Source organism: Myiozetetes cayanensis, unplaced genomic scaffold, assembly GCF_022539395.1.
Source record: "Myiozetetes cayanensis isolate MyiCay16 unplaced genomic scaffold, myiCay2020 scf21, whole genome shotgun sequence".
Lineage (NCBI taxonomy): Eukaryota > Metazoa > Chordata > Aves > Passeriformes > Tyrannidae > Myiozetetes > Myiozetetes cayanensis.
The window spans coordinates 2894202-2908015 of record NW_026087423.1 but is presented as its reverse complement, the minus strand read 5'-3'; the positions used below and the strand labels follow the sequence as shown (position 1 = coordinate 2908015).

The following is a 13814-nucleotide window of genomic DNA, read 5'->3' as shown; positions in this document are numbered from 1 at the left end:
TTCTGAAGCTGGCTCAGACCCTTTGAGACAAGAGCTTTCCAGGGTGAAGCCTCCCAGAGTTACACATTTCAGGGCTTGTCTGACCTGTGGGTTTACCTTCACTATAAGGGGAAGCGACAGTTCCCAGTGAAATCTCAGCGCCGCTTCCCTGCTCTCCTTTTGTAACTGACCATAGCACACTTCTGCTGAGACATTTCCAACAGCGTCCTTAGCATGATCAAATTTAGCTTTGCATGTACTAAGATTAAGGAAAAACACTTTTTTTGTTGTTTTTTTTTTTTTTTTTACGGACATGTATTTATATGGGTATTTGTGCCTAAGGACACAATGTCATCAGGGAAGGATCAAAACTACAACTTAGTATTGGGGGGTTTTGTCAAGAACTTGCCATAATAAGATTTTTTTCTCAATTGCTGTTTGTTTTAGAAGTTAGGGCAAAGTTAAAACTTTGTTAGGGGTGATGTGTTCCACACCAGGTATACGCCCTGAGCTCCATTTATTTACTTATTTTCCTATCAACTTTTTTTTTAGCACTTCAGATAAGTGAAAACACACCACCCTGACCTCTCTGGGCTCTTCCAAAACTGTCCTAAAGGTTGGGCATTCTGGAAAAGGGATGGGGATCCTTGGTTTCTGACCTCCTTTTGTCAACAACTGCCCCACTTAGGCAACTTAAAAATCTGAATGGGGAAAAAAAAAAAAAAATCACTATTCAGGTCACCCCATTCAGTGACCAAGAGGTCAAGGTGGTTACCCTTGGGAAGAACACGCGTGGACCTCCCCACATTGTGGGGAAATGTGTTGTCTCTACCCTGCAGGTGACTGTGGTCCTGCTCAATGGGACAGAGAGGGGCCAGGGCCACCCCTGCCACCACTGCATCTCTCTGTGCTGGGAGCCACGGGAGGCTGGGCTTGGGGCTGGACAGCACAGAACCTTTTTCTTTTGCACTTTCACGTAGTCCAGGTGGAAACCCAGACAGTGTGGAGGAGGAAGCCGAGCCAGAGAAGTGGGAAAGAAAGAAAGGAAGAGATGAAGACAAGGTGCCTGCTGAAACTCTGGATATCTGGCTGGGCCAAACAGGAGCTGGATGGGCAGCTGGGACTTTGGAGACCGAGGTAAAGGCCAGGGGAAGGTGGGGAGGGCTGTTGGCAGGGGGGAGAAGGTGCTGAACCCAAAGCCAGTGAAGGAAATGGGAGGGACTGAGAGGCAGTGGCTGGTCAGAGGTAGTGGTGTGAGACAGAGGTGCTCTTTGAAGAGGCTGTTGGCTGAACTGGGAGACAAGAACGAAGGATGAGAAGAGACAGACCTCGCACAGTGTTTTGGGGGAAGGAGGTGGGTCAGCAACCAGGAGTGACACTGGAGAGAGACAAAGTGTCTCTTCTGAGCTTGAGGACGAGTGGATTGAGAAACAAAAGGGTCCCGAGGCTGGCAGGGAGGCAGGAACAAGACTGAGGGCAGAGAGGCAGAGAGAGACAAGACTGGTTCAGGCACAGGTAGGAAGGGACACAAGACCTCTGGAAGGAAGCACTCTCCTACCAAGGCCTGGAGTGGGATTAAGCATTTGAGAGCAGAGATGTGAGGAGCCCCACAGAGAGCAAGTGAGAGATAAGCAGCTCACTGCCATCCTGGAGTGACCAAGGGCTGCACAGAAGGCACCAGCTCTGGCAGTGAAGAGGAGATACGCGGTCTCACCTCACTTAACCCCAGGGAGCCCCGTCTCTTTCTTGGGAGACCCCCTTCCTGAGAAGAGCCCTGAGTAAGGACAGGGGCTGCCCCTTCTACCCATGGAGGTGGGAAATCATGTGGCCAATGACCTCAGGCTGTGCAGGGAGAGCCTGGGGGACTGGACCAGGTCCAGTCCCCCAGGCTCTCCCTGCACAGCCTGAGGTCCAGTCCCTGCACAGAGGGGGGATGCCAGCCAGGCCACCACACTGGTGGCCTCTGCTGAAGTGATAGTGGTGACCACCTGCAACCAAAGACAAGGATAACTGAGCTCTCAGGAGAAAACATCCCAAGCCCAAGGACCTGCCCACCTCCTGCAGCAGCTACACCTATGCAGCCCTACAAGATGCCTCGACAGAGCAAGGAGAGGCCTCGTGCTCAGAGGACGAGCGGCACAGGCAGCTCCCCAGAGTTCAGCAGGATGGAGCACCAGTTGATTTGGCCATGACTTACAAGCACCATTTTAGCACAGGGTCTTTCTAGTGGCAGGCTGAACCTATATATTCAGAAAGCCCACCAGCTGCCTGGGAGTGCATTCCATTATCCTTCAGCCATGCCCTTCCCTGGTCCTCTGCTTTGCTCTGCTGCATTTCTGGGTGCCTGTAGCATCCCAGCAGGGGCTAACAACTCCTTAAAACAATTCTGGCTACCAAGAATGTTAAATAACTTAGGGGGAGGAAAAAAAAATCAGCATAAAACCGGATATCCAGAGGAGGGGGACACCAATATAAAGCCAAGTCCAGCTAACGGGGAAAGTAGGTTGTAAAAATTAATGAGAATAATTGTTGTGAATTCTTGCTTTTGAAAGAACCCTCATGAGGGCAGAACCTTAATTATTTCTGTCTATTAGGGTTCATTTCCTGGTCCTAAGCAGAGAGCTAGTACCTAATAAATACGAGCTAGTAACACCATGATTTAAGCTACAGCAAAATGGTACTTAACTGCAGGGGAAGTTAATATTTGGGAATCAACCTGATTGCAAGCATCCATTGTGTAAATGGCAAGGAAATGAAATGTGCATGTGACCTATTTTAACACCTCGGTATTTCTGGGGTGTTTTTCAGGGCTGCAGAGGTGGGGGAGGTGGTCAACAGAGCTGCTGACAACGGCACTGAAAACTTCACCAAAACTCTCTTCATAGCTTAAGCCTCTTTTTGGGGAGTAGGGCTGGGGAGAGGGAGATCCCAGGGTGCTTAAATATCTTTTCAGGCTGTCTAAAATATCAGGGGAAATAAGCACAAGCCCCTACACTGGGACTGCAGCTGTGCTATTGAAATAAATTGACTGATCTGGAATCAGGCAAGTGTTTCTATAAGCTGTTTAAGCACAGACTCAAATGCATTCGTGGGCGAGTCACACAATTAATACTGTGATATAATTCAACTATAGCACAGCTCTTGGAACCTAAAACACATGCATGTGTGAATTTGTGTACATATATGTGTGTGTATAAAAATGATGTGTAAAATGTGTTGGAATCTACAAACTGAACGATTGTGTGGATGGGAAAGTTTGCACAAAGGATGCTCTGCAGGTGATGGGTGGGAGTGAGAGAGAAATGGCTGTAAATAGGGGAAAATAGGCAGGAAAATGGACAGGCAGACCCTCCCTGGGGAACTCCATACATCAGCCACAGACTAGTGGGACTGCAGTAATTTTTGGCAGCAAGAAATGCAGTCATGGAAAGGAGACATAAAAATAGGGTTTGCCGAACAACATCTCAGCTCTGAAAGCTGAACTCGGGTTTCTGCTGGTGTTTTTTGCCACCCAACTCAGTTGGAGGATGTTACTCCTTGAGCAAAGCAGCATCTGCAGCAGCCCCAGTATCATTCTCCATCTGCACTGGGGCAAGCTCCAAATTTTATTCCCTTCCCTGGAGGGAGATGCCATTTAGGGTAGATCATTCCCCGGTTTGTTTTTACGGCTCTATCTTTCTCAGTTGGGTCTTTATCTTGGGGCTACGGCCACGACTCTTTTCTTTGTTCCCCCAATGATTCAGAGCAGCAAGAGGAGGAATGTGTGTGTCGGGGAGGGAGGAGGGATGTAAGAGTATGTAAAATGTGTAGGGGGTGTGTAAAAGATGTCGTGGTGTCTGCGTGTGGGTGATGTGTCTGCTGGGATGGGAGTGTGTGTTTGTCTGTAGGGATTCCTGCCTTTGTCAGTGCCTATGTTTTGACAGAGACAGATACACAGATGTCATTTCTTATCAAACAGATGTTGCTGATTTACAATCAAATATTCCTGCTCCTCCTAATATGGCAGTTTTCCCAAACTACTGTACTTACATGTTTCTGCTTTGCTTTTGTTTTATTTGCATGACAATTTCTTTTCCTGTAAAACAGTCCTGTTTTTTCTTCAAAGCAAAGCAGTTAAATTCAGGTCTGTTTTCTCGTCGGGAAATGCCTTTAAAGCAGGCAGTGTGTCCTGTTTTATTAACTCCCAGTTCTATTAATATTATATTCTTTCTCCAAATCCATCAAGCAGAAGTTAAACTTGATTTTATAGCATCCACAGCGGAGTTATAATTTAAGGCATAATTTGGCGAGGACTCAACTTGGATTCAGTTTGCTTGTCCTGGCCGTGCCAACAGCTCCTATTTTAAAGGGCAGGGAAGTATTTTCTTTTCTCCCTAGTTACGGTGAAACACTCTTTCTTCTCCAGCCCAGCTCCACTCTCTGCATCTATCCCGCCAACTGATGGATGGAGGAAACCCAATTGTTTCATGCAGGTTTAGGAGTTTCCTACTTTACGTTTCCAGGAAAGCATCCGGGATTTATCTGGGGTGCTAAGTGACTTTCCTCCGTTTGCAGAACAATTATTGCCCTCTATCTAGTACAAAGGAGCCACCCTACCTGCCCCTAATCACAGTTAAAAGCTTGGAGTAAGCGCTTTCTGTGTGATTAAGCGAGGAATTTGGGGCTTTTGCTGAAGGAAATTTGACTTTTCATGGGGCTCTGCCTTAGAGAGTGTCTGTGGGCAGTGGTGAGAGGCAGCTAGGGAAAGACATCCCTTATATATCTGTGGATAACTACCACAGTAGTGAACTACCTCAGCCTCCTCCTTCCTCTCTGGGTGAGGAAGCCCAAAGCCAGGCAGGGAAGGAGAAGAGGGAATGGGCTCTCCCCGCCCAGCGGGGCAGCGGCAGCACCCCGAGAAAACCCTTATTCCATCCAACCCTTTTCTACTCCACCGGAAGACAAACCTCTTCCATTATTTTCGTGCTTTGTTTGCCTGGGCAGGCGGGGAGCTGATCTCAGGCAGAGCCTCCCTTTCCTTCCCGGGCCTCCCGACAGCCGAGCCCGCAGCCCCCCGCGCCCTCCCCGCGGGGTTATCAGCCCCCGGCCGCGGAGGGGAGCGCCGGGCTCCCTCCTCCAGATTAGGAGCCTTTGACCCTAGGGGAGGAGGGGGAAGATAAAGGCAACTTCCTCGGTTGGTCGTCTCCATCTGAGCAAACCATCCTGTTGAGCTCATTCCCCCTCGGCGTGCCCTGAGCCCCGACTTTGGATGCTTTGTGTGGCCAGGAATAACAGAGGGGATGGGATGGGTGTGTGAAGAGAGGGAAGAGGGGGAAAGAGAGTGGAGAAGGGGAAAGAGAAAGAAGGGGGTGAAGAAAGGGGAAAAAAGAAAGGAGAAGGGGAAAAAAGAAGGTGGGGAGGGAAGAAAGGACGGGGGGGGAAAGCAATTACAAAGGGGGAAAAGAAAGGACAAGGAGGGTGAAAGAAAATAAGGGGAAAGGGAAAAGGAGAAGTAAGGAAAAAGACAAGAGGGTAAGAAAAAGAAGAAGAGGAGAAAGACAAAAGAGAAAGGAGGAAAGAAAAAGGAGAGGAGGAAGGGACAAGGAAAAGGGGAAAGAAGAAGGGGTGCAAGGAGAAGCGGGGCGGGAAGGAGAGTCGAGTCCCTCAGGAAGAGCAGGGGGAAGGGGAAGGAGCAGGACGCGGTTTGCCGGGGCGGGGGCCGGCCCAGCCGCTCACCTTGTGGTTTTGGTAGGAGGTGACGGCGATGAAGGCGGTCTCCGGGAAGACGTGGGTGCAGAAGGCGGTGTTCTTGGAGCCGAAGCCGTTGTTCTCGTCCGCTTTCACGATGTGAAGCCGGGGCTGGTATTTGTGCATGGAGTTCAGGATGATCTGGGCAAGGGGAGAAGGAGAGAACATCCCGTGGGAATGGAGCTGGGACAGAGCGGCACAACCCCCACTGACCGGGGGAGGGGAGGAAGTGGGGAAGAGGGATGCCCTTCCCAAAAATCTTCACCCTTTTCATTGAGGAGGGATGATTTACTTGCTGGGGTAGAGGGACATATTTTTGCACAAACCCCATCACTCAAGGAGCCCACCAGGACCGGGTGATGATGTAAAAGGTGACTCCTCACCCAGCACCCCTTGCCCCAACCTTGGGCTGCGCTGCTCTTTCCCCCCACACCCTCAGAGGGTCCAGAGCTGCTCCCCAGCACGTTTTGACATCCCAAACCTGTTGCTGGAGGGCTGGGGAAGACTCTTCGCCTTTCCAGTCCCTTCACAGACCCCCAAACCTCCCAGCTCACCACCACAGGACATCACAACCCCCACACACCCCAGCGGGGCAAAGAGTCCAGAAAGAGCGAGGGAAAAGGAGGACTGGAGAGATTTAGGGACACACTCCCCCCGCCAGCGACCCACAGAGGATGCGAGGAAGAGGAGGGTGACGGAGGTGGGGAGGGATGACGCGCTGTGTTCGAGATAAAAAGCGGTCCCTGCTCGGTACCGGGTTAATCTCGGGGGAAAATGGGGGGACAGAGGAGGGGGGGGAGCGGCGACGGGGGGCCGCTCGGTCACGATAATGACTGTCGGACCCTGGCGACAGCGAGACGCAGCGCGTCCCGCCGCCGCCTTCCCCGTCCCGGGGGTTTAAGCAAATTGCTTTGACATCCAGGAAAGTCGTAGACATCAACGGTGAACGATCTAATGGTTTTTAATTTCATTACAGCGACTCTAATTGAGAGGCTCCTGGCGCAGCTCCTCCTCTGAAGTCCCTTATTGTCCCCTCAGCGTCTTCGGTTTGTTTAGAGGGACTTTTTCCCCACAGCCGCCTGTTCCCAGCGGGGATGCCTGGCCCCGTCCCCGCGGGCCGGATCCCCCCCTTCTCCAGGACTGCTCCCCAAAAGCACCCCGGGGAGTGGGATGGGTCCCCCCTGGCTGAGCTGCTCCCCTCCCTCTTCCTGGAGCGGGTGGAGTGGGGAAGATCCTGATCCCTGGAAAGCACCTCTTGCAAACCGCTTTGCCACTAGCCCAAAGTAAAAATTAAAATAAAATCAAAATTATAAAAAGGAAAGGGAAATCAACTCCGCAGCTGGAGGTGCAAAAGAGCGCTTGGAAAAGGATGCTCAGCATTGGGGTGGGCAGGGGGCTCGGCTGGCTGCTCTCCCCAACCCCCCTGTTCACTCCTTAGTGTCCACGTGGGCAAGGATTTAATAGCACTAAATTTATCGTTGAAAAGCAAAGGGGAAAAAAAAAAAAAAAAACTTGGAAAAAAAATGAAACTGAAGTGTTGAAACGAGACTGGAGAAAAATACGCTCTTGGAAAGGGATGGTGGGATCTGGATTCGCATACCCGCTCAATTATATATATATTTCTTTTTATAGATATATATACATATTATTCATACACGCACTTATATATTTGCTCAGAGGAACTCGCATCTTTGGAGACCTTCGAAGGAGGGCTGTTCCTGGCTGCAGAATTCACACAAACTTTCACGGCCTCACGAGTCTTGCAAAGTTCTTTTTATGTCCAAGAAGTTCTAGCGGGACTCAAATTTTTTTATTGTCTTTACTGATTGTTGCTTTCTCTCTCTCTTTTTTTTTTTTTTTTTTAATTGAAGTATCCTCACGGTTTTAGGTCCTATTCCCTCCAATAATTATGCCTGATTGATTCTACCTGTTAGGCAAATTCCCGGAGGCAGCGAGCAGATTTTTAACGATCCGAGGCTCCCCGTATGATTAAAACCAGGTAGCCAAATGCTTAATTAAGCCGGCTGAGTTTGACCCACTCGCGAGCTCCAGCCCACGGGTTGTATAATCAATTCCCACACAGAGTGGTGAAATAACCCGGTTTTAAGGTTTATGCTTCTACTTTCGGGGGTCCTCATAGGGGTTCATCCCACTCCGAGAAGGAAATAACACCCTACCAACACTGGATTCGGGGATGGGTGACACTGCCTTCGTGGCGCTGGCAGGGGTCGGGGGGACACTCATGGACACGCCGTGGGGCCCCGGTAACCTTTCTCCCACTCCTGGTACTTACATGTCCGAAGGGATCGAGGTGGTTGTTGGTGAGTTTGAGCTTCTGGAAGGAAACCAGCTGCCTCATCCAGTGGGCACCGGTAGCCGGGGAGTCGGGATGCACGTACAGCCTCCCGGGCATGGCCGGCTCTGCCTTCCCCGTCACCGACCTGCGTGGGGACACAGGGCTGAGCTCCAGGCACGTGGAGGCTGCCCGTGGGCTCCTGCTCCCCATTGATCCCCTCGTGGGGTCCCTCCCGTGGGCTCCTGCTCTCCCATTCCATCCCCTCCGTGGGCTCCTGCTCCCGATCCATCCCCTCCCGGAGTCTCTTCCGTGGGTTTCTGCCTCTCATCCATCCCCTCCCGTGGGCTCCTGCTCCCGATCCATCCCCTCCGGTGGGATCCCTCCCTCTCAGGTGCGCGGTGCCGGACGGACGATCAAGCCGTGCTTGGGGAGAAAAGGCATTTCAAACAACGCTCGGGGAATTACTGAGCTCTTTGGCACCTTTCCCGTCGGAGATGGCTCTCGCTGCTTCCCCGTTTAACCCCATCCTTCCTCCTTTCCCTAATTACCGGGACTCAAGCCAGGAGCAAAGTACCAATTCTTAAAGATTTTCCCTTCCTTAATATAATTGAACTATCGGCTCCGCGATCGCCAGCAATCTCATCGTCAAACAGGAATAGTTGTTCGCTAACTGCGAGACTTTTCTTCCTTTTTTTTTTTTTTTTTTGGATGCATTGCTCTCCCAAGGACTGCGGGAGCATCCCGTTACACTCAGGTGAGGCTCCTGCAGCCCAACATCTCCCTTTTACACGGGGGAAAAAAGAAGGACGAGCCGCTGATTGAAGGATACCTCCCCACCAGGCAGCCCGGAGAGCCCGACAGAGAGGTCTCCTCCCTCCCCTTTCCCCCCACGCGTGCATACCATTTATTATCTGCAAATTTGTATCTGTGGTCATCCGCTGGTACAATATCCATCAACAGGATGTACTTCGTTTTTGGATTAAGTCCAGTGACCTTCACTTTGTAACTGGGGAACATACGCCTGTTTAAAAAAAATAAAATAAAACCCAAACAAACATGTATAAAAAGCAGTGAAAAGCAAGTTTCCCAAGGTGGTTTCAGAGCGTGTGGGGGGGGGAAGGAAGACATAAAGGAGGGGACACTTAACAAAAGGGCAACGCCGCCCTCTCAGATGGACCTTCCCGAAAAGCTCGAGCAGTGCAGGGTGCACCCTTCCCTCGGGGTGCAGCACATATTTGGGTTCCCGCTCCAGGTCCCTACCGAGGCCAACCCGGTGATTTTTTCGAGACAGAATCGCAGTTTCGACGCTGGCATTTTTTTATTCACGTACTCGTGTGCCTATTCGTGTTTTGACTAATTATTTGTTTCGCCAAGGCTTCAACTCCCCCTTTGTTGAACAAATCTGACCGTGAGAACTTTGGGAAACAAGTTACTTCCCTCTGGCCATAAGCCGCTGGAACAGGAGGGGAGATTTGCCAAAAAAGAAAAAAAAGTTTTAAAAAAGTTACAATATACATATTTCTACAAAAATATATGTATTTTTATATATCTCTTGAAATATATATATTTATAGAAATACACTATAATATATAGAAATGTTTACGTTTAAATTCGTATATATTAACCACTTTTATGTCTATCGGCGGTTCTATGGGCTGATAAGGAGGGAAAAAAACCCTTCACGCACTCAGGTGTAAGAGGAAATGTATGTGCAGCAGTGAGCGCCTCCCGAGACACCAGCAAACACACCTGACAAATCCTTGGAAACCCTCGGATACACACAAGACAGGGGCTTTTCGAAATATTTTCCATTACTGCAAGGCAGGGACTTAAAACACTGCTGTTATTTTAGTTTGAGCTTTCCAAATATTTAAAAATAAAGCAGATGAAAATGTATCCCTGGACTTAAAACACGCATAAACAGAAGGAAAAGAAAAAAACCTCCACACCTCTAAAAATACTGAGCTCCTCTCCGAGGCTCGGGATCTTATCGCTGCCGTGAGGCACCTGGGCTGGGCTTTAATTCGGTTGTAAAAAGCTGAGAGGGGTGGAAAGCGACCAACGGAGAAAGTGAGGGTTGAACTTTGAAGTTTTAAGGGAGAAGAAACCAAAATCCACCTGAAGATCGATCTGTAACTCCGCCGACAACACCTGAGCAGCAGGACCGTGGATTTCGCCAACGATAAACGTGGGAAATTCTATAAATAAGGAGACCTATGCGTATCTCCCCTCGAGCCCCTGCACTGTAAATGTCTATTTTATTACTCTCCAGATGAGATTTCTGTCCACGGAGATATTTTGTTTGAAATTTCTGCAAGGTGGTTTCTGTCTCCCTACGAGAGGGGTTTTTTTTTCCCCTGTGAACTGAGTTTTTTTCGGGAGGTCCCAGCACCGGCCTTATCCCCCCCCCCCTCCTCTTCATACCACGTCCTCTTGGCCACAAACCCCTTCTTTAAAACCGATTTTTCCAGCAGCAGCAGCAGCGAGATTCAAGGGGGAATGCGAGCCATGAGACAGATCTATTCGCTAAAACTTCATCCAACCAGCTCCATATTTTTTTTCCCTCCCTCTTCAGACAAATTTTGGGAGACCACAACAAATACCAGATGACAGAGCAAAATGAAAGTTTGACTCCGCGTTGTTTATTCTGCCCTTACAATCTAAAAGTACTACTATTCCTACGAGTGGAGAGGGGTATTTTTGCTCCTTTCTCCAAGTATTCTGATTTAAAATTACAACGAAAAAGCCTCCCTCGGGCTGCCCCCAGTTTGCCGGTGGGACTGGAGAGACTCTTTCACTGGGTCTCGCTGGCCACTCTTCAATTTAAGAGATTAATATTAAGGATAATGTTAAATCCCCTCCAACACACGCTCATACACATATAAATATCTGCGGATCAGGTTTACTAAGCCGGTCATGGAATCGATTATAGCCCCAATAAAGTTGGATTTGCAAGGCTGTATATTTTTCTACACACCCACGCAGATAAACACACATATAGAAATAGATGCGTCCGCAAATAAATAGCATGTGGATCTATCTCTGCATCTAAACAGCTTTGCTATCGCTATATAAACAGTAGCCAAAGACCGCATACACTTTTAAATGGGGTGCGTGGGTGTGCTGGGAATATTCACCTCAGTGTGAGCAAAATAAATAAGAAAGGCTATCAAACAGCATAAAATATTTTAAAAATGCAGAAGGGCGTAACTGCTGATAATAATAATAATTACAATAAAATTAATAATAGATATAGCCCACCGAGCTGCTCTAAACAAGGTTTGTTTTTGGCCAAGTGGTTGCAACTCGCGTTCTCCTGGAAAGTTTCCAAAGGCCTGAAATTAGGATTAACGATCCAACTGTTCTGGTTAAGAAAGAAGCCACAAGAAACAACTTCTGCCGCATATATCCGGGCAGGGAGGGCTCTCCGTGGCCGGGCAGGGTTCTGAGGGTGCTCTCGGTCCGAGGTGTGGGGGGGGAGGTGTCTCGGACACGAGAGACGTGTCGCAATGTCAGGGAGGTGGACACGCACCCCCATCCACGCGGCTGCGATTTCCCCCCCGCAAACACGCAGGGGAACGCGGACACCCCTCTCCTCTTACCTCCCGGCCTTTGTTATGATCATCTCCGTCCCCACTTCGTGGAACTTCAGCCACAGCTCCCGTTCGTGCAAAAACACCTTGATGCCCTCCATGCCCTGCGGAGGGGGAGGCACAGAGCGTCAGCCCCGAGCGCTGCGGGGACAGCCCCGGCGGGAAACTCGGAGGGAAAAGGCCCCGGAGCTCGGGGCATTCCCGGGAAAATCCTGCCGCAAAGCCGGGCAGAGGGGGATTTCAGGCCGGAGCACTGTGATGCCGCTTAGGGCGGGCCTGGAACAGGGTCCTGCGGGCCTCGGTGCTCCTGGGGCGGGGAGGCGATGGGAGGGAGCCCCCAGAGCCGGCTCCGACCGCATCCTCCCAGAGCAATCCCCCAGTGCTTCGGCCCAGCTGCTCCCAGAGCCAGCCAGAGGAGATTTACACCCTCCCACGAGTGATTTACACCCGCTGGCTGCACTCTGCAAGCCAGAGCGGCATGGGGTGTTACTCTGCTCCCCTCACCGCCTTATTTTCTCTCTTCCCCCCGGCCCTCACCACCCAAAAACTGAGAGCCCCCGGTTGGGGCGGATGCCACCGCTGGCACAACACATCCCTGCACCAAGCCAAGCACAGAATTACCCCTACTAAAAATGGAACCAAATAGCCCCGTCAAACGCTTCGAGGGTTGGTTTCCAAAACCAAACGGTGGGACCAGTCCCTGTGCCCACCCTGGTCCAACCGAGCCTCATGCCCGCACCCACGGTGGGTTGGGGCGTTACCTGACAGGGGCTCTCCCGGAGGGCTCCACGGCCCCCGAAGGAAAGGGAATCTCGGTGGAGAAGCCCCTCTCCCCACCTTTCACCCCCTCCTCCTCCCCCCGCATTCCCAGGGCTACCCCGAGCCGGCTGGGGCCGAGCGCCGGGGGACGGCTCCGGGCACCGGGATCTCCCAGGGAAGGAGAAGCCGAGGGATGGCCTGGCCCGCTGCCGTCTCGTCCTGCCCTTCTCGGGAGTCCTCCGGGAGCTGCAGCTGGTGGGTCCCTCGTGGGAGCCCACGCGTGTCCCGGCAGCACGGAGCGCTGAGGGGAGGGCGAGGGCTGATGGAGGGCATGAGGGGCACCCCAAGGTGTGTCTGGCCCCCGGGTCGTTGCGGGGGTGCCCACGCGTGACAGCACCTGCCTGCCCTCAATGCCCGTTGCGTGGGTATGGGCTGTATCTGTGTGTGCCTGCCTGGGTGGACAAGGGGCACGTATATATACAAACAAATATATATAAATTTATATCTTACATTGTACGTTTATATCTTACACAACTACAAACTGGCACAGCAAAGATACACTCTGTGTCTGTTCATACGTGCATTTGGACACCCACGCGTGGGCGCTTGTGGGGGGTGTGTCTGTCGCTGCCTGAGCGGGTTCCCCTCTCTGTTATTTTGGGTGCCTTTCCCTGCGTGCCCCTCCACGCACCCCAACATTCACGCAGGTTTAGCGCTTGAGTGCGACCTTAAATAACACTCAGGCAGGATGAGGCCCACGATCAGGTGAGGCTTTTCTCCCCCGTGGGGCCTAAAATGACTCAGCCACCCAGCTAGGGGGGAAAAAACCGCGGAGAAGAGGGAAAAATAACACCAAAATGAAATAACGAGGGGGTTGAGGAAGAGGAGCGCGGGTCCTTACCTGCTGGGTGAAGGCTGCTTGGGGGGACGTGGGGGACTTGCTGGTGGCCCCCAGCTGGGCGTCCTGCTTGGCTTCAGCCTGGAGCTCCTTGGCCTCCGAGTCTGCCGGCGTGGTGGGGAGCCCGAAGCCTTCCTCGCTATCCGCCATGTTACGAGCTTCCTTCGCCGAATCCCCCACTGCAGGCACACATCGGGGAGAGAGCAGAGATAAGAGACGCATAAGTCAACGCTGACGTTTAATAAAATATATATATTTCTATAGCTCCGCGCCGGGGAGCGAGCGGAGCGCCGGGGCAGGGCTGCCCTGCAATCCCGCAACTCACTTCCAGCTGCCCGGGGAGGGAACGAGGCCCTTTAACTTTGGGAGAGGGAGAAATAAAGACTTTTATTTATTATCGCAGCCCGCAAGGGATGATAGGATTTGGGGGGTGTGGGGGGTGGAGAGGGAGGGGAAGGGGGAGGCGGTATTATTGAATGCATCTTTTGGAAAAGGTAAACAGCGTATTTTAGGGCCGGCTGGCAGGACACGGGGAACAAGGCACCCGAGGGGCTGGGGACCG

The 13814-nt window shown here is 51.4% G+C and overlaps 1 protein-coding gene across 2 annotated transcripts in view; it reads right to left on the bottom strand.

The window, feature by feature from the left end:
- The window catches only part of TBX5 (T-box transcription factor 5), a 37378-nt gene extending 23949 nt beyond the window's left edge, over positions 1-13429 (bottom strand). Inside the window, exons 1-5 of one of the 2 annotated variants that reach the window (XM_050318505.1) lie at positions 13256-13429; positions 11605-11699; positions 8904-9023; positions 8000-8147; positions 5695-5847 (exon numbers count right to left, since the gene is read on the bottom strand). In XM_050318505.1, coding sequence (XP_050174462.1) covers positions 5695-5847; positions 8000-8147; positions 8904-9023; positions 11605-11699; positions 13256-13402 — 663 coding nt within the window. In that variant the 5' untranslated portion in view covers positions 13403-13429. Of the gene's footprint in view, positions 1-5694; positions 5848-7999; positions 8148-8903; positions 9024-11604; positions 11700-13243 lie in introns of both variants that reach the window. The other variant, XM_050318506.1, reaches the window with a different exon arrangement.
- Positions 13430-13814: the final 385 nt, after the last annotated feature.